This window comes from Gopherus flavomarginatus, chromosome 1 (assembly GCF_025201925.1).
Source record: "Gopherus flavomarginatus isolate rGopFla2 chromosome 1, rGopFla2.mat.asm, whole genome shotgun sequence".
NCBI classification, from domain to species: Eukaryota; Metazoa; Chordata; order Testudines; family Testudinidae; genus Gopherus; species Gopherus flavomarginatus.
In genome coordinates this window covers 119,102,531-119,127,499 of record NC_066617.1, presented here as the reverse complement: position 1 = coordinate 119,127,499, position 24,969 = coordinate 119,102,531, and the positions used below count along the sequence as shown (strand labels likewise).

The 24,969-nt window shown below is 41.8% G+C and overlaps 1 protein-coding gene across 1 annotated transcript in view; it reads left to right on the top strand.

The window, feature by feature from the left end:
* Window positions 1-24,969, top strand: part of MICAL3 (microtubule associated monooxygenase, calponin and LIM domain containing 3) — a 171,057-nt gene that overhangs the window by 61,568 nt on the left and 84,520 nt on the right. The window contains exons 22-25 of the mRNA XM_050920677.1: window positions 2,853-2,960; window positions 3,798-3,984; window positions 7,616-7,704; window positions 8,937-9,024. Of these exons, the coding sequence (XP_050776634.1) occupies window positions 2,853-2,960; window positions 3,798-3,984; window positions 7,616-7,704; window positions 8,937-9,024 (472 nt within the window). The remainder of the gene's footprint in view (window positions 1-2,852; window positions 2,961-3,797; window positions 3,985-7,615; window positions 7,705-8,936; window positions 9,025-24,969) is intronic.

Genomic DNA, 24,969 nt, shown 5'->3' with positions numbered 1-24,969 from the left:
CCAGCAGAGGATGTGCCACAAGAGGGATCTAGGCTTGTGACGCTTCATTGCCTGGATGTGGCTGAATGCAGTGTACATACACATGTGCACATGGGAAAAGCCAGAGGCAGCCTGTGGCATATCTTGATTATTCCAAGCCATACAGCCAATTGGAGCAAAACATGCTTAAAGTTAAATGAAAAAACTTCTGGTGAGTCTGATTTGAGGTCTTAAGTAGCCTCAAATCAGCTTTTTCCAGCACTTGAATTCTTCTGGCTGTGGAATAATCTACAGGGGCATAAAAGCTTTTTTCATGTTTGTTGCTTCCCTTTGAGGGCTTGAGCCAAACTGCAGCATGGTTTTATGTGTATATATTTATGGGGAGAGAGCAGGAAGACTGGAGGAAAATCACTTCTGGCTTGCTGAAAAAGCTAGTGGAAATTTAAAATGGCAGGCATTCATAGTACAAGCAAGAGGAATTCGGTTGGTCTTCTAGTGTATAGAGGACATATATATCCACGTCACAAAATGCCATATGGTTTGAAAGTCACTGCCCAAGAGAAGCCAGTAAGTGAAATATCATAGGTGTTGCAGGGCAAGATTGTCATTGTACCTGTGTTGGTTGAGAGCACCCACTGCGTGCTGAGCAACTCACAGTACAAATAGAAAGAAAACTTCACTCCCAAATTGTTTACAATTAGGGCTGGTTGAAAATTTTCCATTAAAACTTTTTGATGGAAAATTGGGGCTTAAAATCAGTGGATTTTTTCACAAAAAAAGGCCTCCTTTCCATGGCTCAAAAATTACAACCTGCGACATGTTGATGGGATTTTGACAGAGAAAGGGAAACCTGTCTACCAACAATTTTCAGTTGCTGGATTTTGACAAAAAGTCAGTTTTCCATTTGTTGCGGGGGAGGGGGAGGGAAGCCTTCCAGCCAGCTCCACTGACAGTCTAATATTAGACAAGCTGTGATGCATGAGGGTAACAAACAGTAGGAGCGGGAGGGAAGAGGAAGGACATGAGTAACAATGTTCAGATCACACACACAGTTTAGGCATGTGTATTAGCTGAGCTCTGTGTATATTGGGTGGAGTCAAGGAAAGAGTGAAATAGCAGGCAGTGCTACAGGGCAGTAATGAATGCTCGTACACTGCAGTGACCTGTAGGTTATGGAGTTATTACTTGATAAATTGTCTGATCCTGGCCCTGGCTTTTCCAGGCTCATTCTTTAGGAAATCCTCCTAAAATGTTGGGTTTCAAACTCTTTAGTGTTTCCTGATGCTACCATGCTCACAAACATGTGAAGATACAACCATCAGTAAATGGCTGATAATCACAGCCATGAAATCCAAGAACAGACTATGAGAGTTCATAACATTTTGTAAAATACTATTTTACAGATCATAGCAATAATCTGTGTCATGATTCTGTAAAATCTCTCTCTTCTCTAATTTTGTGAGCACTGAACTTTGCACAGAAATGTAGAAGGGAAGGGAATCGCTTGGTTTCCATGACAAGAGTTGAGGGTCATAAAGCTCTGCGTTCCACGGGGACAACCAGAATCCTCTTGTACTGTGAATTTTTTAGCCATGGTTTACACAGGGATACTTCTGAGCATGTAGTATAGGAACCCTGCAGAATAAGTAAAGGAATTTCTGGGTTGTAAAAAGTTAATTGCTTCAGAGTAGTGTATCCCAGGAATGTTGCACTTGTAAGAAGCCAGAGGGCTGAATATGGAAGGCTGAGTCAGTTCTACGTTACTGATGAGACTCCAGCAATGCTTTCTGTTTGTAAGTCAGAGAAACATTAACAAAAAAAACAAAAACAAAAAAACAAAAAAACCCACTCCCTAATCTGAATAAGTGACACTGCCTGGCCTGCTGCTGTATTTAGACACGTGGTACTTGTGATAGGATTGCCTTTCCATAAAAATTTTTATTTCCTTAACCACTTAATTACTGCCAAATGTCCTGGATGTTTCTTGTATAACTCTACTGGCCTTCCTGCACTGTCCAACCTCAGCTAGAAAACAAACTGTAAAACTCTCCTTTGGGGTCTCACTCCCTGAGTCAAGAACCAAACTGCCTGGATTCCTGACTACCCAAATTAAAAGGTTTGTTGCAACTTAGTTTGATCCAGATGCTCAGAGTTACAGAGCCAGGCAAAATACCCTTGAGAGAACAGCCTATGGGCAAAGCTGGTGTGCACAGCTGAGCACATTTTGTGCCAGGTATACACAGATACAAATCTAATGTGTTGGATCAGTGTCCCCCTCACATCTTCCAGATAAACTCCAGAACCCCTTTGCGTACTGTGAACAGGCACTCTGGCAGCAGTGGAGGAATTACAGATTTTTAGGAATCGCTGTGACTCAGTTTGAGCTTGAGGGATTCTTCTTCCTGGAAACCACTTGCTTCCTTTTGCTAAGTACTCCTGTGAACAGTTCTTTGAATTTAAACTTTATGAAATGCCTTTTCTCTACCCTTTTCCCATTGTCCCTCTTACCTGGAAGCTAAAATCTATCCTAGCTTTGTTTCCTCTCAGACGAAAGCAAATGTTCAGGTCACTCATATGCAAAATCTCCTCAGAGCAAAGAAGAAAGAACATACTTCTAATCTCGTAGCGTTACCAATTTCAAACTTCCCTCCTTTTTTCAGTTACTGTTACAGTTAGTGCCGGGCTGTGCTGGTGATCACTGATGATACTGATTCTGCTGTTACTACATAATCACTCTGTGTTCTCCACTGTCTTGGCATGGTTTGACCGCTCTGCACCTTTTCATCACTTACTCTTTTACTGTTTTTGTCATCTTTTTAATTTGAGTTTTTCTTTCCTCGCTTCCCTGCTGTTTTGTCCCCCCCATCTGGTAGAAGTATATAAAGATGTACACAGGCGGAGTGAGCTCATTGGCTGAGCAGATAGCCAATCAGCTTCAAAGGAAAGAACAGCCCAAAACCCTTCTAGACAAGAAGGAACTGGTAAGAGAATGATGTACAGAAGATGATACGTGTTTGTGATTAGAAGTTCTGTAGATCTGTAGTGATTTGAATCTTTAGTTGTCTTGAAAGGAGCTAGTAATACGTTGTAATAACTTTTATAGTTGGACTTCATTTCTTCCCCAGCCCTCACTCTGTTTTCCTTGCAAAGTCTGTCTTAATCTACTGCCAATATCCTTGGACCGGGGATACCAAGTTGAGAGAGTGAGAAGTCCTGACTCTCAAATGCATAGAGCTGTGTTTGTTCCAGTCAGGCTATTCTGGATTGCAGGGTCCCTGGAGAAAACTTCTTTCTTCACAAGTCTCAGGGAGACTGAAATGTAGGGCTAAGAGGTTGCTCAAGGGATTCTGATGTTTCTGGCAGTTAGTGTGGTGAGCTGCAGTTTGAAAATCTTGGTTTCAAGACTAGCCCTCAGTCTCTTTCAAGTGAATACAGGCAGGGTTAGGAGCATTCCAGAAGTAACCCTCCCAGCTGACTTAGGGAGGATGTCCATCTTACACCTTCTTCAGTCAACTGTCTCCAGGGCAGCATTAATAGCCTCTTGTGAGACCGTTAGCTCTCTTATCCAAGGAGCTGGAAGCTGTAATTTTCTCCTGATTTATATAGGTAGGAACTGAAACCCAGGCCTTTCTCTCTGAACTTGAAGGTTAGTTATTGTCTCTAGGTGGCAGTTGTCTGCTTGGTGCCCTGGGTAGGGCTGAGTGGAGTCACAGAATGGTCCCTTCCAGAAGCTCAGTATCCACAGATAGAAAAGGTGACCCTGCTAGGAAGGTGAGATTGCGCACAGATAACACTGGTCCTGCCTTATTTCTGCCCAGGGCTCACTCAAAAAGGAGTTCCCCCAGAATTTGGGAGGCAGTGATGTCTGTTACTTCTGCCGCAAGCGGGTCTATGTGATGGAAAGGCTGAGTGCTGAAGGCAAGTTCTTCCACCGTAGCTGCTTCAAGTGCGAATACTGCGCCACCACCCTGCGCTTATCGTGTTACGCCTACGACATTGAAGATGGTAAGAGAAATTATCTGTCGTCTTCCTCATACACCAAAAACACACTCTCACTGTACCTGGGGCCTCAAGATCTCAGTCCTGGCTTCACTTTACAAATATTGGTGGGTGAGGAGTAGTAACAGTATATCTTCCAAAAATACCACCTCTCATTTAAACTGGTAAGACTATATGGGACTGTATCCTTATGGCCAGCTCTTGAAAAAAAAACAAAAGAGCTGAACTATTGGCAAAATGTAATTTATCATTTAAAAAATAGCTCCTGAAATGAAGAGGGGCCCGAGTGATGCATTTTCCCTTTAAAAAGGTGTGTAAGGATGATCCTGAATAATATAGATCCTTGAGCCTTACTTCAGTTCCAGGAAAGGAGGAGTCTTCTTAAGCCAGAGCTTTAAAACACTTTGGTGAGTAAAACATGATAGGGACAAACGAAAATCACTTTCTGCCAGGGGAATCAGAACTCAACTAGTAAAAATTCTTCCAGAGTTAATAAAATAAGAGATTTATAACCAATGGATATAATACTAGCTTTTCATAGGCTGGCTGAGGAGTTCCTATTTATAGATGAAACTAGCTGAATTGGGAAACACAGAGTTGGAATAAATGACCAATTCTCTGTACAGAGCGAGATTTGTTAAAAGTGGTGACCGAGAGAACAGTACTGGGTCTCGTGTTCTGTATGTGATGGACCTGTAAGAGAGGTGACAAAACTTACTGATGAGTTAGTTTAGATGAGTCACGGTAGTGAGGAGTTCCAGAAGGTATGCTGTGAGCAAGACACGAGAAGTCATTCTTCCGCTCTGCTCTGTGCTGGTTAGGCCTCAACTGGAGTATTGTATCCAGTTCTGGGCACCACATTTCAAGAAAGATGTGAAGAAATTGGAGAGGGTGCAGAGAAGAGCAACAAGAATGATTAAGGGTCTTGAGAACAAGACCTATGAAGGAAGGCTGAAAGAATTGAGTTTGTTTAGTTTGGAAAAGAGAAGACTGAGAGGGGACATGATAGCAGTTTTCAGGTATCTAAAAGGGTGTCATCTGGAGGAGGGAGAAAACTTGTTCACCGTAGCCTCTAAGGATAGAACAAGAAGCAATGGGCTTAAACTGCAGCAAGGGAGGTTTAGGTTGGACATTAGGAAAAAGCTCCTAACTGTCAGGGTGGTTAAACACTGGAATAAATTGTCTAGGGAGGTTGTGGAATCTCCATCTCTGGAGATATTTAAGAGTAAGTTAGATAAATGTCTATCAGGGATGGTCTAGACAGTATTTGGTACTGCCCTGAGGGCAGGGGACTGGACTCGATGACCTCTCAAAGTCCCTTCCAGTCCTAGAGTCTATGAATCTATAAGGGGAGAAAAGGCATAAAAAAACTTAATTAGAGGTGGGTGGGGGAGTGCAGTATAGGATTCTATACAAAGTGTGATGGCATGTTAGGCTTGTTTAAGAAGACAAAATAACAGCAGTGAATGGTTTATAGAAGACCAATCAGGCACTCAATCAGTCCCTTTCATACAAGAGCAAAACAAAAATGGTAAACTGAGACAACATATAATGAAGCTCTGGAATACACTGCTGCAGCATGTTAGGAGATAAATATCTTAGCAAATTTCAGAAACTGATTAGACACACAATGTTGCTGACCGAGAATAGTATCCATAAATTCACTGGCTAGGATAAACACCACAAGGGTATCAAACTCAAGTTTCACAGGCAATATATAATTGAAATAACAAATTGTTATTAGATCTTATAGCAACCAACAATAACAAAGTCTCTCAACCACTAGGGGGTGAAGAGGAAGGGGAAATCTCAGAACCATCACCAAACCAGCCTCCCAGTAAGACATAGATGGGCCTTTACAATGTGCCCTCAAGGACAACAAACTTGGGCTGTCAGACCCAAGGGACTAGTGGTAGCTTTGAAGGCCACATATAAAAGAAATAGCAGCAGCCTTCTTAGTACTCAAAGATTGAGGGCGGGGGGCAGAGGGGAGTGAGGGGGACCATTCTTGGTCACTGCTGGTAGCCTGGACATTCAGAAGCAGCTGATTATCCAATAGAATCTCTGCTTGTATGTCTGAGTAAAAATAAACTAGGATCCTTCCTCAGTTGCAAGAGCAGAAATAGTTTCTACCCTCTGCTCGAGTTGTTCCCTTTGCCAGCAAGCATTTACTCAGTCTTCTGCCAGCAATCTTCCAAGCACCAGTCTGTGCCAAATGATCACTCCATCTTGGTCTGATGGCTGAGGCTTTACCATACTGATAGCACTAAAACCCAAACAACATTGCTTTCGTAACAGCTTTTCATGTATATTGAGCAGTAGTGTCCAAAAAGAACTCTGTGGTACTCCACAGAATCTTAGAAATGTAGGGCAGGAGGGGAGCTCAAAAGATTATCTAGTCCACTCTCTGCCCCAGCATTGAGGTAGGATTAAGTATACCTAGACCATCCTGTCAGGTGTTTGTCTACCCTGTTCTTGAAAAGTTCCGTAACTTCCCTAGGTAACCTGTTCCAGTAATTAACTAGCCTAATAGTTAGAAAGTTTTTCCTAATATCTAACCTAAATCTTCCTTGCTGCAAACTAAGCTGATTTGTCTTGTCCTACCCTTGGTGCACAACTAAAGATCACTGTCCTCTGTATAAAAGCCCATGACACATTTGAAGACTGTTATCAGGTTCCCTCCCTTCCCATCTCCCAACCTTCTCTTGTCTAGACTAAACATGCCCAATTCATCTAACCTTTCCTTTCTGTATCCCAGAGAGCAACCTGGCCAGAACTCAAGCAGAGAAAACTTGACAGTGGAGAGGGCAGGACTGGGTTAGTAGCGGAGGCTGCACGTTTGGATTGAGGTGCTCTTACTGAGGAGGAGCCAAACTAGTAAAACAGTCGAGGTCACACTGCAGGACTGAGTCATTAGCAGAGTTATGTTGGAATAGCAGAGGAATCTGCAGTGCATTTCAGGGCAGCTGTGCAGTGACAGAGCTGCATGGAAAACTCATGCAGCACCACCACTCTGACCTGATACTAGTGTTTGTATTGGAGCAGCACCTTCAGGCCAGGGTACCATTTCCCCAACACTGTCCCAATAAGAGTAAAAGGTAACTAGGTCTATTCTCAGCTGAGCTTCTAGCTGTGGCACTCGACTAGGTCCTATGAAGCCTGTTGATTGGGGAAATGAGATTTAAGTAGAATATCTTATTTTGGGAGATGTTCTGGTATATTATGGTACATAGTCCCTTCAGAGTTAACACCCATTTCTCTGATAGTTGTATTCATTCTTGATTTTCCCGAAAGTGCGGCTGCCAGCTTTTCATGTAATGTCATCTTTGTTCTTCACACACTGCCGCATTGTTAGTGTGTGATACCACGAAGGCCTCAGCTCTGCTTTGGTGGCTGATTGGATCTCGGATAAATGGTTGTCAGGCACCCAATGGAATAGGCACTGTTTCGGGAGGGGGAGAGGAGGACTTGAGTTAAAACTTCAGATTGTTTGTCTCCAAGCATAGTGAGGGGGCAGTGCCGGGCACAGGAAGTGGAGATAGCAAAGTAAATCTCACTGAGGTAGTGTTATATTGTGTAGACTGAGCTGCTGTGTTCTCACTGTTACTTCTCTCTCCCCCTTTTGTTCTGACTGCAGGTAAATTCTACTGTAAACCTCACTACTGTTACCGACTCTCTGGTTATGCTCAAAGGAAGAGACCAGCAGTGTGTCCTCTGTCAGGAAAGGTAACTTTTTATTCTAATCTGACATGTTGGGTGTAATGGGTTTTGACCCTTGCTATTGGAAAAATGTGTGTTTTTGCAGAGGGTAGAAGATTGTAATGAATCACATTATGTTTAAATGTCATGAAGTCTTGCCTGTTTGTAAAGTGGTAAATTCAAGAGCAATCTGTGTTGTAATTATCAACCTCTTATGATTTTGTGGGTCTCATTAAGAAAGAAAACCCCACCCCACACAGTCTAGGATTTTGATATTAGTTTCTTTTTGAACTAAAATAATTCCTGAAGCCTGCAAACACTAGAAGAACTAGAATGACAAAGTTGACAGCCTTTCTGCTTATTGGAAAGGCTTCGTTAAAATGAAGCCAACGCTTTTCATTTCTGTTCAGGAAATTCAGTCCCATCTCTATGGGCTAGGATTTGGGTTCTGAACCAAACCTACTCGAATAGGCCAAAATTGAGCTCTTCCTTAGGAAGATTTGTCTTGCATTAATAGGAACCCGTTGCTAGAAAGGAATTGTTTTTCCTCACTTAATACTAACAGGTAGAATCATGCTTGGAAAAGAGGGCCAGGTCATACTTTGTAGTTCAGAAAGGGCTCCCTTTTTACTCCCTGCACCCCATAAAGCAACAGTTGGGCTTATTTTCTGTCCCTGTTTCACTTTGAGTCTCTCTTCCTACACTCTCTTTGGGAAGTTACATTATAGTCCTGAGCAGTGTTACCTTCTCAAATCCTATTAAGTTTGCTTTCAGCTCTCTCCTACTTGCTCAAAGCTGGACCCTCTTCTATGTGGAGCTTTTGTTTTCTACAGTAAGTGTTATCTCCCCTCCCCCGTGCCCTACCATTACCATAGCAAGTTAATGCTGTGCTTCCTTCGGCTGTGCAGGGGAAGGATCGAGGCCCATTGCTGCTTTGCTTCCTTCTGAAGTTGAAGGGCAAAAATGGGTCGTAACTCCTGTGAGCAAGGTGTAGAAATCTCAGCTCTTTGCCTTTCTTAGATGTATAAAGTGATCTTCAGAACATAAATAATCAGATGACGATGCACTAGTTGGGCCCGACTCCTGAGTATCGTGTCCAGACGCTGCCTAACCCATAAATAATCAAATGCTGCTGTTCAAGAGGTGGTTGGGTGTGTTCAGTGTTAAAAAACACTGCTCCAAATTAAAAGTAATTGCTTCCAAGGGGTTTCCAATTTCTTCTTCTTTTTTTTTTTTTTTCCCTTTCCCTCATTTCACAGGACAACAAAGGATCCTTGCAGGAAGCCATGGCAGCTGAAGCAAGTGGACGGGCAAATTCCATAGCCATTTCGGCAGAGAGGACTCCAGGTAGCTCCGCTTCATTCTTTGGCAGGGTGGTGAAGTACTCTCTCAGCCTCTTTGACAGAGTTAGGGTGGCAAGCCAGCGCCTGCAAAGCACAGTTTCTTCGGTCGGGCGCCAGGTAGCCCAAAATCCTTTGGACTCGTTTTTCATGTGTCAGCTGATGGCTTTTGGGGTCCCCTTTCTCTATGTCCAGTCAGAGGTTCTTGTGCAAATCCTGGGGGAGTTTTATCGGCAGACTGCTGACCAGTAAGATTTTAACATGACCTGACTTTGTAAGCTGTATAATTTGTGTGAATTTTGGGTATTCTTTTGTGTGGTGGCTTTGGGGCCTGGACTCTCTATCTTTCAAGGGCATTGTCTAAAATCATTGTAGGTGAACACAGATACTCAGTTCAGGATTTCTTTGGAATGAGCCCAAATAAAAAGGCTTGATCTGTGAAGTCTGTACTGTAGTATTAATAGAACTGAAGGTCCCTCTGGACTACAATAACTCATAGACTGGATTTCTGTGTTCAGCTGAATTCTGGATATAGTGCCCATCCTCCCACGCTTCCCATTAGCCTGGTATCGGAATTAAAAAAAAAAAAATCCCTGTTGCTGTCTTTGGACTGTGGCTACTTAAGAATTCTTGGTGTCTTCTGCAGCTAAAGGAAACCAGTTCCTTAAACTCTTGAACTCCTTGGTGCTGGCAGATCATGGTGCTCTCCCCTCATTGTCAGAACATGTGCTGCTCTTGGCAAGTTGTTTTGGGAATTGGGTTATTACAGCATGTGTCGTGTTGCTAGGGATAGTCTGCTCTATCTGAAAGCTCTAATTCCTTCTAACATGGGAGAAATATTCTGTTTGTGCCACAGACACTCATCTGGCCCACCTCCTCAATTGTTTTTATTGAAAACTGAAATTTAGTGGAGAAGGAAAAGGTGAGATGTGGGGGGCAAGAGGGAAGAGAAGGTTGGTTTCTGGTGTATGGGCCCTGAATATTGTGGATAAACTAAAACAGTTGCTTTAAGGAGAGCAAAAATATTAAATAGTCACCCTTTATGTAGCAAAATGTCCCCAGATTATAGTACTAGATTTAAAAGATCTTAAGGGATATAGTCAGCTTAAATCATGCTTTTGTCTGAATTTTTTAAATTATTCATATTATTTATTATTTATTACAATGTAAGATTATAATTGTAAGTGATTAGAGAATTGTTATTTCAATTTTGCTTTGTGCATTTGGCAGCGCTTTGTATGTAGTTAGTTTCACAGTTTCCTCCTCCATTTGTATGGGTTTTCTACACAGCAAAATGGAGGGGAGAGAAATTTTAAGGAGAATGTCATTGTAAAATCAGAGAAGTTGGCCTTGTGTCTTTGGCAGCTGTAGTACCTTAAACTGTTTTTAACTGCTTTTATTGAGTGATTTGGAGTTGCCTTCCCTTTAAGAATCAGATCTTTCTTGAAAAACAGGGAGAATTGTTAGAAGAGACTTAACTTTTAAGATGAACGGAAAACACTGGCTATTTCTCATATCTTTACTGTTCAACAAATGCTGGTGGAGAGATAAGTGATGAGGTAAGATGATAGGTCATGGTTTGCTAAACAGGTATGGCCAAATAATTAAATATCTGCTGCTATTGTTATGTGACTGTATCTGACCCTGTGGATAGATCTGTGATCCATCTACATGGGAGAGGAATAGAACAGAGCAGACATTATTTTCTTTAACAGCTTGCTTCTGTTTGCCTCAGCAGAAGGGGAATTCCATAACGTTTTTTGGAACACTGGCCCTTGAAAGGGATGTTACATGAGGCAGTATGCACTCATACACAGCACCAAGTATAGTAGAGCTGCTTCTTATATTATTAAAATACCCACTGGAATTGCCCGCAGGGTAGTATAATCCATTGCATACTCAGCTGTGTGCATGGCTGAGATAAGTTTAACGGTAAGGAGGCGTGCAGTGCTTTACCTCCTATGCTGGAATCTCCCTTTTTAGCTGAGATTTCACATCTCTCCCCAGCCTCTTTGTAGGAAGTCTTAAGTGTGTCTTAAAACTCTTGGCAATAATGAGATGTGGGATAGAACAGGGGAGATATTGACTCAAAAGCAGTGTGCATGAGAAGCTTGCTGCAGCTTCATTAACTGCAGGTCAGTTCTCACTTAGCTAGTGCAGCAATATAACTATCATATGCCTTGTAACCACCTCCCTTTGGATCCTGTTCTGCTGGTTGGGTCAGGAAGTATATGGCTAGTGTTTACAGTTCTTTGAGCTTTTAAAAAGAGAGGTGGGGGGGGAGGATTAGAGCGAGCTTTAAACTACTTGGATTGGTAATGCAGTGAAAGGATGTGATTCTATTCCTGGAAAATCCTAGGGAGGCACATCTCCATTTGACGGATTCCTGACTTTGAACTAGAAATGGCCTCTACATGCTTAGCTGTAATTTATTAAATTGTGCTAATTAGAGAATATTGCTAGACAGTGTACACTGTAGCACAGACCGATATCTTAAACATGAACCTGTCTGAATTGGAGCAGGGAGCTATTTCCAAGTCTCTTCTTCTCCTGGCTGATGGGCTTGCTACTGTTAGCTCTATATCTTCTAAGAACGTTTGACCGCCTTTGGGCCAAACACCACCAAATGCAACCTGCATTAACAGTTGCATATCCTGTAAGAGATGAGCCAGCTTCAGTGATGGTGTAGGCTGCATGTGAAATGTAAACTGGTTGGAAAATCAGCATAAGTGGCAAAGAAGTGTGATATGCATGGGCATGGCATTCAGTGGAGGTGCAAAATGAGTGTAATTTAGATTATGGAGGAAAAGATGTGTACTATGAAAGGCAAGTAACGGAAAGATGCAGAATAAAGCAGTCCCATCTCATTCTTAATTTATGCTGGCACCATCCCCAACACTGCTAGGGTCAAAAATCAATGCAGGTGTAAGCAGGCAAAGCTTCTGTTCAGTGGGCATTACAACAGCTTATGCTAGGGTCTGATGTTTGGTTTCCACCGAATACCAAATGGGTGTAAATTACACTACTTTTCCTTTTACACTCACATGTTTCTAACCCGTTTACACTTGGCATCTACTTTACACCACCAATGAGTCTGGCACTTTGTTTCTTAGCCAACTTGGGTGGAAGAGGTGGAAACTTAAATGACCTCCAAACATTGGACGCTATTCAGCAGGTTCAGTCAGCTGAGTTATGGTGAGGTCATGCTAAGCACTTTCACATGGGATGTTACTAACCTGATCTACATGTGTTACCTTTGCTAAATGCATCACAATGCAGCCACTTTCTAGTTGGCATTAAATGTGGATCATCTTATCCCTTGGGCTGTAATGACTGTAGTTTTAGGGACAATCTCACATCCAAGCCGAGTTTTCCAGCCATCAGTTAGAATCACAGTTCTGTTGAGGGTTATGTCTGATTTGCCAAGGAGCCTGTTTGCACAATAGGAGGGCTCTAAGCAGGGAATTTCAGAGAAGTTTATGCGAACTGGCTATGGAGGCACAGTTGTTGCTTCAACTGGGAAAATAGTAATGGGCTTTTGCGCAGCTGTTTCCATTCTTTCCCAAGAAACAGGACTCTCTTGTGAAGGAAGGGTGGGGAAAGCTACAACTGTGCTTTTGGTGCTGAACTCTGGCATGCTCGTGGTAGACTCTGTAAGCCTTCTCTGTACTGTCTGCTTGTTTGTGTCTGTGTCTCTCTTCTGCATTTGCCTTTGTGCCAAAGTAGCTGCTTTTGCCAAAAAATAAATAAATAAATAAAAATAAAAAACCCAACAGCCCTGCTTTTCAACTGTCTCTCTTCCTTCGATAATCTGTAACTGTTGTCTCTCTTGGATTTTTTTAATATGGTTTACAGTATTTTTATATGGTTTTTAATATGCTTTTAATATACAAGTGCTGTTTTTGTGTTTTGTTCTAAAAGTCTATAAGAACTTATCTCTGAACTTTTAGCACTTCCCTGACAGGTGGACTTGGAACAGTCTCTTTCAATGCAGAGCTCATAATAATGCTTGACTTCGGGCAGGTAAAATGTTTCATCCCTGGGACAAGCACTCTCCTACTAGTAATCTGCTTCCTTCCCCACTCACAATGGAAAGTTCAGAAGGGAAACAAGCTCATCTTCCCCCTGTAGACATACCGCACTAGATGGCAGGTAGCATGATCTTTGAGAGAGTTGCCTGGCTAGTGAAGTGTCCCCTTTGTGAGCCAGTGAAAGATCCCTGCAGAGGTATTTGGTCACCAAATACAAACAGTAGTGAGCAGAACCCAAAAAGCGATAGGGAAGGAAGAGATCAGGGCTCCTACCACATAGGCCTCTAAATATACAGTGTATATAACAATAGGGGTGCAATAATGAAGGCAGGAAGCCCACTCATGTACATCCCACAGATATGTACAGTAAGTACAGTCCAAAGTGCTATTCCCTTAACTATCCATCTCTTTATGTGTAGTCTACTGTATATAACAAAGTTTTGCTTACCTATGGAAAGATCTTTTGATGGCTACAGAGGAGAGAGGGTGGCTGCTTCCTGTAACGCACATACCCATTAATGTGGGCCACATTTTCAAAGAGGCCCCAACTGGCCATTACTAGCATGTCCAGTTATGCATGGTTCCTTGTGAACACCTACAAAGAACTTACGCACAAACTTTCTTGTATCAGCAAACAATGCACAAATGGGGAATTGTATGTATATACACATCCAAGTGGACTTTATGCATATAAATGTTGTCCACGTGTGACTGTGCCTAAACTGTCCGTGCATTACCTGTGAATACAGTTCATACACACACAATCCCATTTGCACGTGTAGATGAACCTACCTGCACAGAACCCTTCATTTGTATGTATGATTCTGTATCATTATAAATAGAGGCAGTGTTTTAAAAATGTGTCCCTCTCTGTCTTAAACCTTCAACTTTAAAAGGTTTGACTACACCTGCTGAAGTAATCTTGTGGTGTAATGTTTTGTACTTGTTGCTTGCACTTTATACCAGCCACCCTGAAGCACCCCTATTCCTAAACCAATAAAAGCCAAGAGGTCCATATCTTAGAATTCGGTCTGAAAATTAATGTACCAGATTCTGATCAGACAGCGATGGGGAAAAACAGACTTTAAACTTCTGCTGTGCCATGGAAACCTTCACTGGAGTTGGAAGGAATAGTAGTATTCTGCATTCATGGTCCATTATTCTGAACCTTTCCATAGCTGAGCTATAACAGCTCTTCAAAGAGAGCTCATCTGCTGCTCTTCAAACTGGAAGTTTTAGAATATACATTTGAGAGTAATGCCCTGTGTTTCTGGAAACCTAAAAGAGGGTCCGAATTGAAGGATTAGGACCAAGTCTCTGCCCAACGAATCATCTTGTTCCCTTGTGGAGTCTGGAAGCTCTCTAGTTGGAATGTGTACTAACCTGTTCCCAGTCCATCCTGTTCTTCAGTGTTCTTATCAGGATTCCATGAGGGGGGAATGCGCAGGGAACAGCAGGTTCAAGTGCAGGAAATCTGGAGAGGGGAAACTGAAGTGAGGGATTGCGTCTCTCAGATGAATTGAAAGGCAGCTAACCCAACAGTTGCTGTACAGTAGCTATGTGAAAAAGCCTAGAAAGCTTTTGAGGATAAGACAAAATATGCAGTGATGATCCTGGTACCTAATGCCCACAACAGGATCCTGCTGAGAACACTTTGGGGAGAAGCAGGGCTCTCAGCTCTTCCTTCACCTTTCAGACCTGTAGACTTGTTCCACAGAATTACTTGTTTGTTTTGTGTGTGTATTTTCTGAAGGGTGATATGAATTTTTCTGGGCACTTTCAGAACCTACATTAAATATTTCTCATGACATTAGAAAAAGACCTGTTAAATCTGTATAAAAGAGAAGTTGCTGCTTTTTCATTACCTGAGATGATTTAAGTTTCTGCCCTTTGAAAAGCAGCATCTGATAAGTGATTGTCTCCTAGGGGTTAGGTTTGGCTCAGGGAGAAACAGGAGTTTATATGAAACAAACTTTGTGATGGAAAACAGGCAAGGAAGATGATCAGTGCCCAGAAAGGCTTCACATCTCCACTTATAGCCTTTTAAACTTTTTCATATTTTAACCTATTTGTTTTGTTTCTTGGTGGGGGGGAGTGTGGCCTTTTTAAATTATGTAATATTTGTTTTTTCTGTTGCTGTGAAATCAATACACTATTTGTTCAAATGTTACCGCTCTTGTTCAAGGGAATAAATTCCAAGCACTCTCCAGGCTTCCGAGTTTTTCTTTTCCACCCCATTTTTACTTCTGTTGGTTCGAGGGAAGGAATGGTGTGAGTGACCAGGGTTGGGGGAGACTAGAATTGCATGATGGTATTTCCAACTGATCTAGTGGACTAGAAAATATTCTTCCCAGAGAAGTGGTGGGAGAGCCCCATCACATGTGCCATCTAACATTGGAACGTACTAGAGAGAAATCTAGAGGGCAATTCTGCACCAAGAGGAGAAGGGTTAGCAGGTTTTATCTCTCTAATTTCTGATTCTGTGTTCATGTTCCTGACAGTTCACTGTGCATTTCTAATAAAGGGCATGGTGTGGAGGTGGGAAGGAATTAATATATTTCTGTGGGGAAATTGTCTTAAGGTATGTCTACCCTGCTATCAGAGGTGTGACTGCAGCAGGTATGTATATACCCAAGCTAGCTTTGACAGAGCTAGCTTCAAAAATAATAGCAGCAAAGCTGTGGCAATTTGAATGACAGCATAGCTTGTAGACGCTCACCCAGGACCCTGGGTCTGTGTACTTGAGCAGCTAACCTGTGCAGCCAGCTGTGCGGCTGCGGCTTCACTGCTACAGCTGTTGGAGATAGCTCAGGTTCCCGTATACCTGCTGCCGTCACACTTCTGATTGCAGGGTAGAAATACCCAAAGTTGCTGGGACTAAGGATTAACCTGCTTTGGTAGTGGTCTGCTTTGGATAAACTCATTGTAAATGCTGTTGGTTCAACTGTCAGTGGCAGTGGGGAATTTTCATAGGGCGTTACTAATGGCCCAACATTACTTGCCACTCACTGTGAACAAATTAATAAAACCAATATTTGGGGTGGGAGAGGGAACACAAGCATAGAAGTGAGATGCAAATCTGTTGTAACAGTGAGCCTTTCGCAGCAGGGCCTCGTTCTTACTAAGTATTTGTACATCCCCTAGAATGATGGGATCTTTAGGTATTACTGTAATACAAATAATTACTAACAACCGAGGGTTAGTAGACTATACCAGACACCAGGTTTGAGTAACTGGGTGGTGCTCTCCTGCTGTAATAAGGATCCACTGAACAAAATACCTGTTTACAATTCCTGAGGTGAGATTTTTTCAAAGGACCTAACTGTCAAAGCAGGTCAATATTTAGACTTCAGCCTTCACTGTGTCCTTATATGAATCCCTTTTCCTCTTCCCTAAAACACTTTTCAAGTGAAGTCACACTTTAATGTGGTGGTGTTGCCAGTGATATCTTTTTCTTCTCACATCTTTCTTCCTCCCCAAACTGGCTGTGTGGTGTCCTGACTGGCATCAAGGAAGTGAACCGGAATATAGTGCCAAGATCTGTTTTGCTGCTCTCAGGCATGTAGGGGATTAGTCTATGTTAAGAAGCTAATCCTGTGCCCTCCTTGCATGCATCTTACTGCTTCATTGGCATCAGCAGATGGTCTTTGGGATCTGATTGTGTAGGGCATATCTTGTCTGCTGTGAGAGTTCCCTTAACTGCCAGACTGTAAACAGAATATGAAAATCTGCCTTGGTTATCCATGGGGTTTCTCTCTATTAGGGAAGGGGAACATATGCACTCCAGCTTTTAAAATATTGCTTTTTGTCCTCTAACAATCATATAAAAACTCAGTGTTGACACACATACACTGATGTGGTCAGAAGTGAATACAAGTCTAACTTACTACAGAGCAACCAAATTCCTGGGACTTGTCCAAGACTCTTTCCAGTTATGTGGGTTCTCCCTTCTCCAGAAACTGGACGAGATCTGTTAAAACTATTTGTTTCATTCTTCTGCAGTTTTGTCCTTTGACTCTCTGGTGATCAGCTGTGCTTACCTATGGGACTGTTCCCCCAAATATTTTGGCCTGTTCTGAAACTCACTATCTCTTTCTCCATCTCCTATTATAGTACTGGGTGTTATTCAGGAGACATTTTTAGAAGGCAGGGTCTCAGGGAGGGAGACACTGAACTGGGTCCTTTTGTTCTGAAAATGAACCATGGGTGTTTAGGGTAAAACATTATGTGCTGCTCCATGTAGCAGGAGTTTCACATTGAAGCACAAATGAAACAACAACCCTGTGTTCTGCAGCAGCAAAGAGGTTAATTGAACAGCAATTTATCCCTCACATTCTGCTTTCTAGGGATCAAACACTTGCTTCCAAGAGTCAAAACCAGCCTTGGTTGATCTGGTCTCCACCACAAATTCAGTCAAACTCCCCCTCTGGTGCAAAGGGACAAATTATTTTCATCTAAAACCTAGAGGAACATCAGTTTGCGTTATGGGATAAATCCCAGTGACTGTCACCTCATTCTCTGTGAAATGCTCACAGATATCACGCACTTTCTCCACTGGTTGCCACTATGCTTTTTCTTTATTATAATTGTCTTGATGCTGCCGCTGTCTTAGTGCACAATGAGAGTTGTGCTCTAAATTCTGCCATGGTAGAGAAGTGGGCGGCACTTCCAGGGTGCATTTGCCCTCCCACAAATTCCACCCCTTGTTTGGGGCCCCTCATTTTTTATACATGAAGCAAAAGCTCTCCCTCTGCACCAACTTGCCTTTCCCTCCCTGCAGCAGCCTCCCCACAGCCAGGTGTATGTAATTTAAAATATTTATTAACATACTTAGAAAAACGAGTGCAGAGGAAATTGCATGCATTTTAATTAAAGCCCCAAAGTTCATACTACATCAAATATATATATATTTTTTTTAAAGTGTGTTCTACACATGAACCTGGCAATATGAGAATGAGGAAAGACAATGAAACAGTTGGCCTAGAAATGATCTTGCAGGGTGTACAAACATCTTTGATGGGACAGCCAGTCCTATAAAGAGAACAAGTTAACCTTCAGAATGTGCTAGTCACAAAGCTTGGCACTTGCCGATTTGACCCTCCATAGCAGCTTGTACTTTAAAGGACTTTGTAAACATTAGTTAAGACTAAGCAGGTAAAATATTATTTTCATTTTACAGATGAGGAAAGTGAGTCACCACACAGTTAACTGACTTAGCAAAGGTCCCTGGGCAAGTCAGTGACAGAACCAGCACTAAAACAAGGAAGCCTCCAGTGCTCTAATTATACCATGTTTCCTCTGCTCCATGAATGACTGGTCAAGGAGCAGCCACCCCATGCAATACACTCCAGAGAAGATAACTTATAGTTTTAATCACTTGCTGAAGTTAGCAGCATGGATGAGATTAGGTGACAGCAGCTTCCACTCAAGGTGTTTGTGTTGACACGGGGGGTGAGGAGGGGAGCCTTGTTAAGCAGCAAAAACAACGAGGAGTCCTTGTGGCACCTTAGAGATTAACACATTTATTTGGGCATAAGCTTTCATGGGCTAAAACCCACTTTATCAGATGCATGGAGTGAAAAATACAGTAAGCAGTGTTATATATAATATCTCACATGAAAAGATGGGAGTTGCCTTACCAATAGGGGGGGTCGATGCTAACGAGGCCAATTCGATTAAGGTGAAAGTGGCCTATTCTCAACAGTTGGCAAGAGGGGGGTGAATATCAAGAGGGAAAATTACTTTTGTAGTGCTAACGAGGCCAATGCAATCAAGGTGGATGTTGGCCATTTCCAACAGTTGACAACAAGGTGTGAGTATCAACAGAGGGAAAATTACTTTTTGTAGTGACCTGTCCATTCCCAGTCTTTATTCAGGCCTAATTTGATGGTATCCAGTTTGCAAATTAATTCCAGTTCTGCAGTTTCTTGCTGGAGTCTATTTTTGAAGATTTTTTGTTGAAGAATTGCCACTTTTAAGTCTGTTATTGAGTGTCTAGGGAGATTGAAGTGCTCTTCTACTGGTTTTTGAATGTTACAATTCTTAATATCTGATTTGTGTCCATTTATTCTTTATGCCCCTCTGCCATGTATATTGGCCAAACCGGACAGTCTCTATGCAAAAGATCCATAGTGTGTTTTTGTGGCACTGACTGCCTGAGGCTGACTCACTCCAGAAGTGAACTTAGCAAAGGTTGAGCTTCATTACAAACAGAGACCATAGTAAGGCCAAATTTTCAAAACTGGGTGCATAAAATTAGGCTTTGAAATCCCTATTTAGAAACCTAAGTACAGTGGTGTGGCTTTCCACTGTACTGAGCCATCTACAAATCCCACTGGCATTAGTTGGAGCTAGAGGTGCTCGAAACTTTTGGAAAATTAGCCATCTTTACTTAAGCTTAAATAGGGATTTAGAAGCCTAACTTCAGGCACCCAGGTTTGAAAGGGTTTGGCATGTCCTTAGGAAAACAATTTCCATCATGTGTCCCAAAATGCTTGTTTCGAGAGTTCTGACTTGCTCCACTAGCTAAATGCTGGCTAGTAATACCTTTGTCAAGAAAAACAGACACTCACTTATATCATTTCCTTTGCTGTGAACATGGCAAGAAGCACACAAGCTGTTTCAGATCTCAGTGAAACCAGATATGGCAGAGAATAAAATAACTATGTTCTATGAATTGGGTTTACAGCTGTAGTTCTGTACCCTCTTCTCCAGTGTCCAATACCAGTGATGAGAAAAGATCAAACGAGGCATCTTCTTATGATAAAAAAAAAAGGGAGGTGTGGAACCTCTTGAATATAAATATATATGCCCATTAAGTATAAATGTACCTGTATTGTGAATTCATTGAAACAACCAAGATGCATTTATCAACTTGCAAACATATTGCAGCATGCCAGGAACAGCAGCATAAAAAGAAGAGGAACAGTAAGATACTGAATGTAATGTGGAAAGTTTCAAAACAATTTCCAAAGCCAAATAAGTGAACAATGTGCCACATGGCACAATCAAGAGAAGTGACTTGAAGGGTAGGAGGAAGGAGGGAATGGAGACCACATAGTCACAGATGGATTTTGCTTCCACTATTGTGGGGAGAGTGTATAAAGAAGAAAAACTACTCAGCCCCTTTTCCCAGTTCCTTGCAGACACTTGTATTGTTAAAATTGCACTGTAGCAGCTAATCAGCTGCAGCTATCATCACGTGATGGTAGCTAAACAAAACTGACCGTATAGAATCATCAACAGGGATATGATTTCACGGGAGGTCACGGATTCTGTGACCTTACTAGACCTCCGTGACTTCTGGAGCTTCAGCTGCGCCCAGAGCCAGGGCTGTGCGCCCCTCTGCCCCCGAGGCTGGAGCTGTGCAATCTTTTGCCCCTGAAGCTGACCTCTCCCTTGGCCCTCCCTCCCTCCGTGATTATTTTTAGTAAAAGTCACGGACCGGTCACAGCTCCTGTGAATTTTTGCTTATTGCCATGACCGGTCCGTGACTTTTACTAAAAATACCCGTAACAAAATCTTAACCTTAATCATCATCAGTCTGTATGAGTGAGAAAAGTCTGCCAGAGGTGTGGGGTTGTTTTTTTAAAACTTTCCTCCAAAGATGTTGGAAATAGTCCAAATCAACTAAGCAAGAACAGTGCAGAATGGTCACTTCATATGAAAGGTTCTAACGTTTCTGGACCGTCATCTCCACAAACGTCCACTGGAAACTTCCTCTGATCCTTCCTCACCTTGGTCCTTATTGATTTGCCAAGAGGGAACAATGTCTAGTCCCTCAAACCCCGATTGTGTAGTCCTTAGACTTCCAAAACAGACACTGTGGTTGTGGGGTTTTGGGTGCAAAAAATGCAGGATTTGGCCCATAGTGCATGTATGGGGATATGCATTAAGCAGATACTCTGTTTAAGGATGAGATGGCCCTTCCATTTGATACTGTTGAATTGTTTACTTCTTTAAACAATGTGTGTGAGTCTGAAATTTCCTGTGCTTGCTGACATCTCAAAAGTCAGTGCGTCTTTTTTGGAAAGTTTCATAAATCCTTTCTGCTCTTTGGGAAGTTAGGCCACAGTTGGGGGCGGGGTAAAAATAGTGGAGTTTTACACAAGAGACCTTTCAAATGCTTTATGGCTTGGGTAACTTGTCTGGCTTTTTACAATATAAAATTTGATGTATCCATTATTTTGAATGAATAAATGTGTCTGTGGAAATTTTGATTTTGAAATTATGGTCGCTTTTGAAATGCTAGTATATTTGTTTCCTTAATTTCAGAAAGATACATGCACAAAAGTGTGAAGCTCTGGATGTTTGCAGGTGTGGCTATTCAGTCACTCTAAAAGCCAAGAGAAAGATATGAGAAATACCTTCCTTTCTATATCCTAGAGAGTGCATGGAGTTTTTAATCAGGATAAGCGCTCCTCAATGTTTTCCTGCAACAGGCATCCTCAACTTTCACACTATTGTCTGGGTAGCAGTTTATACAATCTTGAAACTAATGATGTAACTCAAATAAGGAGATGAGGGACATCCAAGTGCATCCCGGAATTGATTAATTATGGAAAATCGTAAAATACAATTGAAGAGACAGGTAGTTGGATCAAGAAGGTGGCCATACCAATGTGAATAACTGGTCTCATCAGAATTTGATAAGTATGAAGTTTTGCTTATGGTTACTACTTGGATTGGAGACTGAGAATACTTGATATTCCAGGCTTTTGCTTCTCTGTGATGTAACTCTTAGTGGCTGTATAATTTTGATACTTCAGTCAAAATATTTGCCAAGATCTCAGATAGAATTACTAGGAGAGTAAAAGCAGGCTCTGCTTTTGATCATTAGATACACCTAGTACTTTTGGATTCAAGTGTTCTGTGTCCAGCTCTTTGCTAGAATGTATAACTTGCATATTAAGAACCCTTTTTTTTAATGGATTTACTCACTTGGATACTTTGTGTAACTATTTTAGCAGATGGATATTAATTAACTGTGTTGGTGGCAAAATAAAAGGCTACAGGGGTTTGTTTGACAAGGGTAGTGAGAAATGAGTAAGAGATAGTGATACAGTACTGAAGACTCAGGAGGTTCCCGTTATTAATGCCTTACAATAATAATTGCACACTTAAATTTTGATTCTTTTAAAATATTAAATCATAAAGATCACAGAAAGGAGGCGCATGAACAGGAACCTCAGATCTTATACTTTATCTGCTTTGCTATTTCAGTTTTTTTTCCTGCGGGGAGCATGGTCTCTGGTGGTTCTTTGAGGTAGAATACCTGAAACCTAAACAGCTGGCAACACAAAACTCGTGCCTTATACCTCTGTCTTGTTTCAGATTCCCCACGCTCAGCTTCTTTTGGATATTAAAAATAGTGCCATGGAACAGACTATAGTGCTGATGTTCAGAGTGTTGGAGACAGTTCAAAAATTCCAGTTGATGCAAACAAAGTGGAAAGTGGTAAATTATGTATTATCAGCTCATTTACATCCAAGGATCATACACACATTAGAAATTCATAGGTGTTTTTTTAGCGTAAGTTTAACTTCCTGTGGGCCCTGCAGTTCTAATACTTTATAACATACTCCTGATGAGAAATTAAGCTGAAACCTGCAAGAATGTTAGGGTTTTCTTCTAGGAAATATACGGTGGGGAACAATCCTGCACTGTACTCTGGGACATGGATTAGATGACCTTATGTCTTTTCCATCTCCAGTGCTGGACTCTTTCCAGAGGTCAAAAATAGCCATATTCCTGGATTATTCTTTATCTCTCTTGACATGTAAGCAGCTATTCTCTGTGGTTAAACAACTGGCATGCACGGAGCCTTAACTTTCCACTACTTCATAATAATACTTTGCACTTTCACATAACACATTTCATCTGTAGATCTCAAGCATAACTTTATGCTGTAAGCTTCTGAGTGGGCTTGGGTTTATTTACAAGTCACAGGAAACAGTTAAAGATGACCTTCAAATAAAACTACTACTGCTGCTACTACTTTTTTACCTTTTCCCTATTTAAGATTGGCAACTTTTATAGCCTTCTACCAAAACTCCTGATCATACGCCAAGCCGTCATGCTGATTGGCTTCTTTGAGGTCCACTGATATCCAATCATGTATCGAGTCTTAGGTCTCTCCTTTGGTCGTCTTCCATCCACAGTCATTGCAAGAGCCATCGTACTGATATAGTTCTTACATTTCCACTAAATATGCCAATACCAACATAGCCTGGCCTCCTTCAACTTGTCCTCATTTGGAGCAATCCACATTAGGCCCCTCACAAACTCATTTTGTTTCCTTTCACAAAGGGTCCAGCCATTTGACTATCTCAATGTCTTCATTTCCGTGATGGAGGTACTGATTTCCTTTCCTGTGGCTGGCCAAGTCTCTGTTCTGTACATTATGATGTGTTGAATTCGTTTTATACACTCTTCCTTTTAACTGGTTTGGCATCTTTTTGTGACAGCGAACTGGCCTTTCGTCACTGACCTTAAAATAAAACTGGTGAATTATATTCACTTCAGAAATATGTTTTGAAGGCCTCCACTAACCAAGCGAAGAAGGGTACTCTTCATATCAGCAACTGTTTTTTAGGCATCTCTCTGCTGATTCCCCAGAAAGCAACTTTCTGTCAGCTCTGCTGGCTCTGTTTGTTCTGCATGTCTCTCATAACCTAATTATCGTCTGGGCAGACAGGGAGCATTATAACACTTCTAAACTAAATATACAATGTACTATTGAGTTTGCCAATCACCATAATTCATTTCTGTGAATCTGGAGTGAATGGGATCCACATCTATTGCTGATGGCAATGACATGCCAAGGACTTCATTCTGCCAGAGGTGTATTAAGTGTGTGGAGCAGGGCTTATTCTGTGATTGGATTTGGAGAATCTCTTCCTACAACTCCTTGAAACTTTTGCCCTTTCCACAGGTTTATTTCCATACAAATTACACAGGGTGCTTTGGTGGTAGAGTGAGCAAAGGCTGATTCTGCATTGCATTAGCTGCGGGGATGGCCAAATAGTTAGACAGAATTTTTTCACCCAGCCTGATTTCCTGAGGTTCAGATTGGGTTGTGTGCTGTTGAGGCAAGGAAGGTTCTTTCTGTAAAACCTCTTAAACATTAGTTGTTAGTGCTTGTTCTCCAGCACCTCCATGCTGTGGACCTCTTAATAAGAGAGCCTTTCATGCAGCCTCCCTTCCCTACACCAAGCTGCTTGGTCCCCAATTTGTTATTCCCTGATCCACCTGGAATGGCTGCTCAGACAACAAGGGCTGCTCAGGTGCAGAAGCAGTGAAATGTGATACACCAGTGGGGGGGTCTGAGCCATTGGCCTTTTGAGTGCTGGATGGGAAGCACTCTCACCTGTATGGCTGCTCAGTGTTTGTCTTTCTGTGCTGTTGCCTTTTATTTTCATGTTCTTTTGGAGGCCAGAAAGGATCATTGTGATCATCTAGTCTGACCTCCTGCATAAGACAAGCCAAATGAATTTCACACAGTAATTCCTGCATCAGACACCATAACTTCTAGTTGAGTAGAGCATATATTCTAAAATGACATCCAGTCTTTTAAGAAACTTCAAGTGCAGGACAATCCACTATCTTGTTCAGAAGTGGTGTGCTTAAAGTGCTGAGTATTTCACGTTCAGCTGAAGACCTTCAGATGTTGTCATTGAGGTGCCTAGCTCTCAGGCTTGAGCTCACTTTGAGTTTTATGTGGATACCCTTGATATGTCAGTTTTCAACATTTCTCTTCATTTGTGCTCCTTGTCGTTGTCCCCTTTACATTCAAAGCTTTTGTTTTTAATGGAACCTATGTTTATGCAGCATTACGAATGAGGCTTTAAATGCACAAGCCAGGGAATTCAAGGTTTTATGGCTCCCTCACGTACCTCTGGTAACATACTGTAACATGAGAA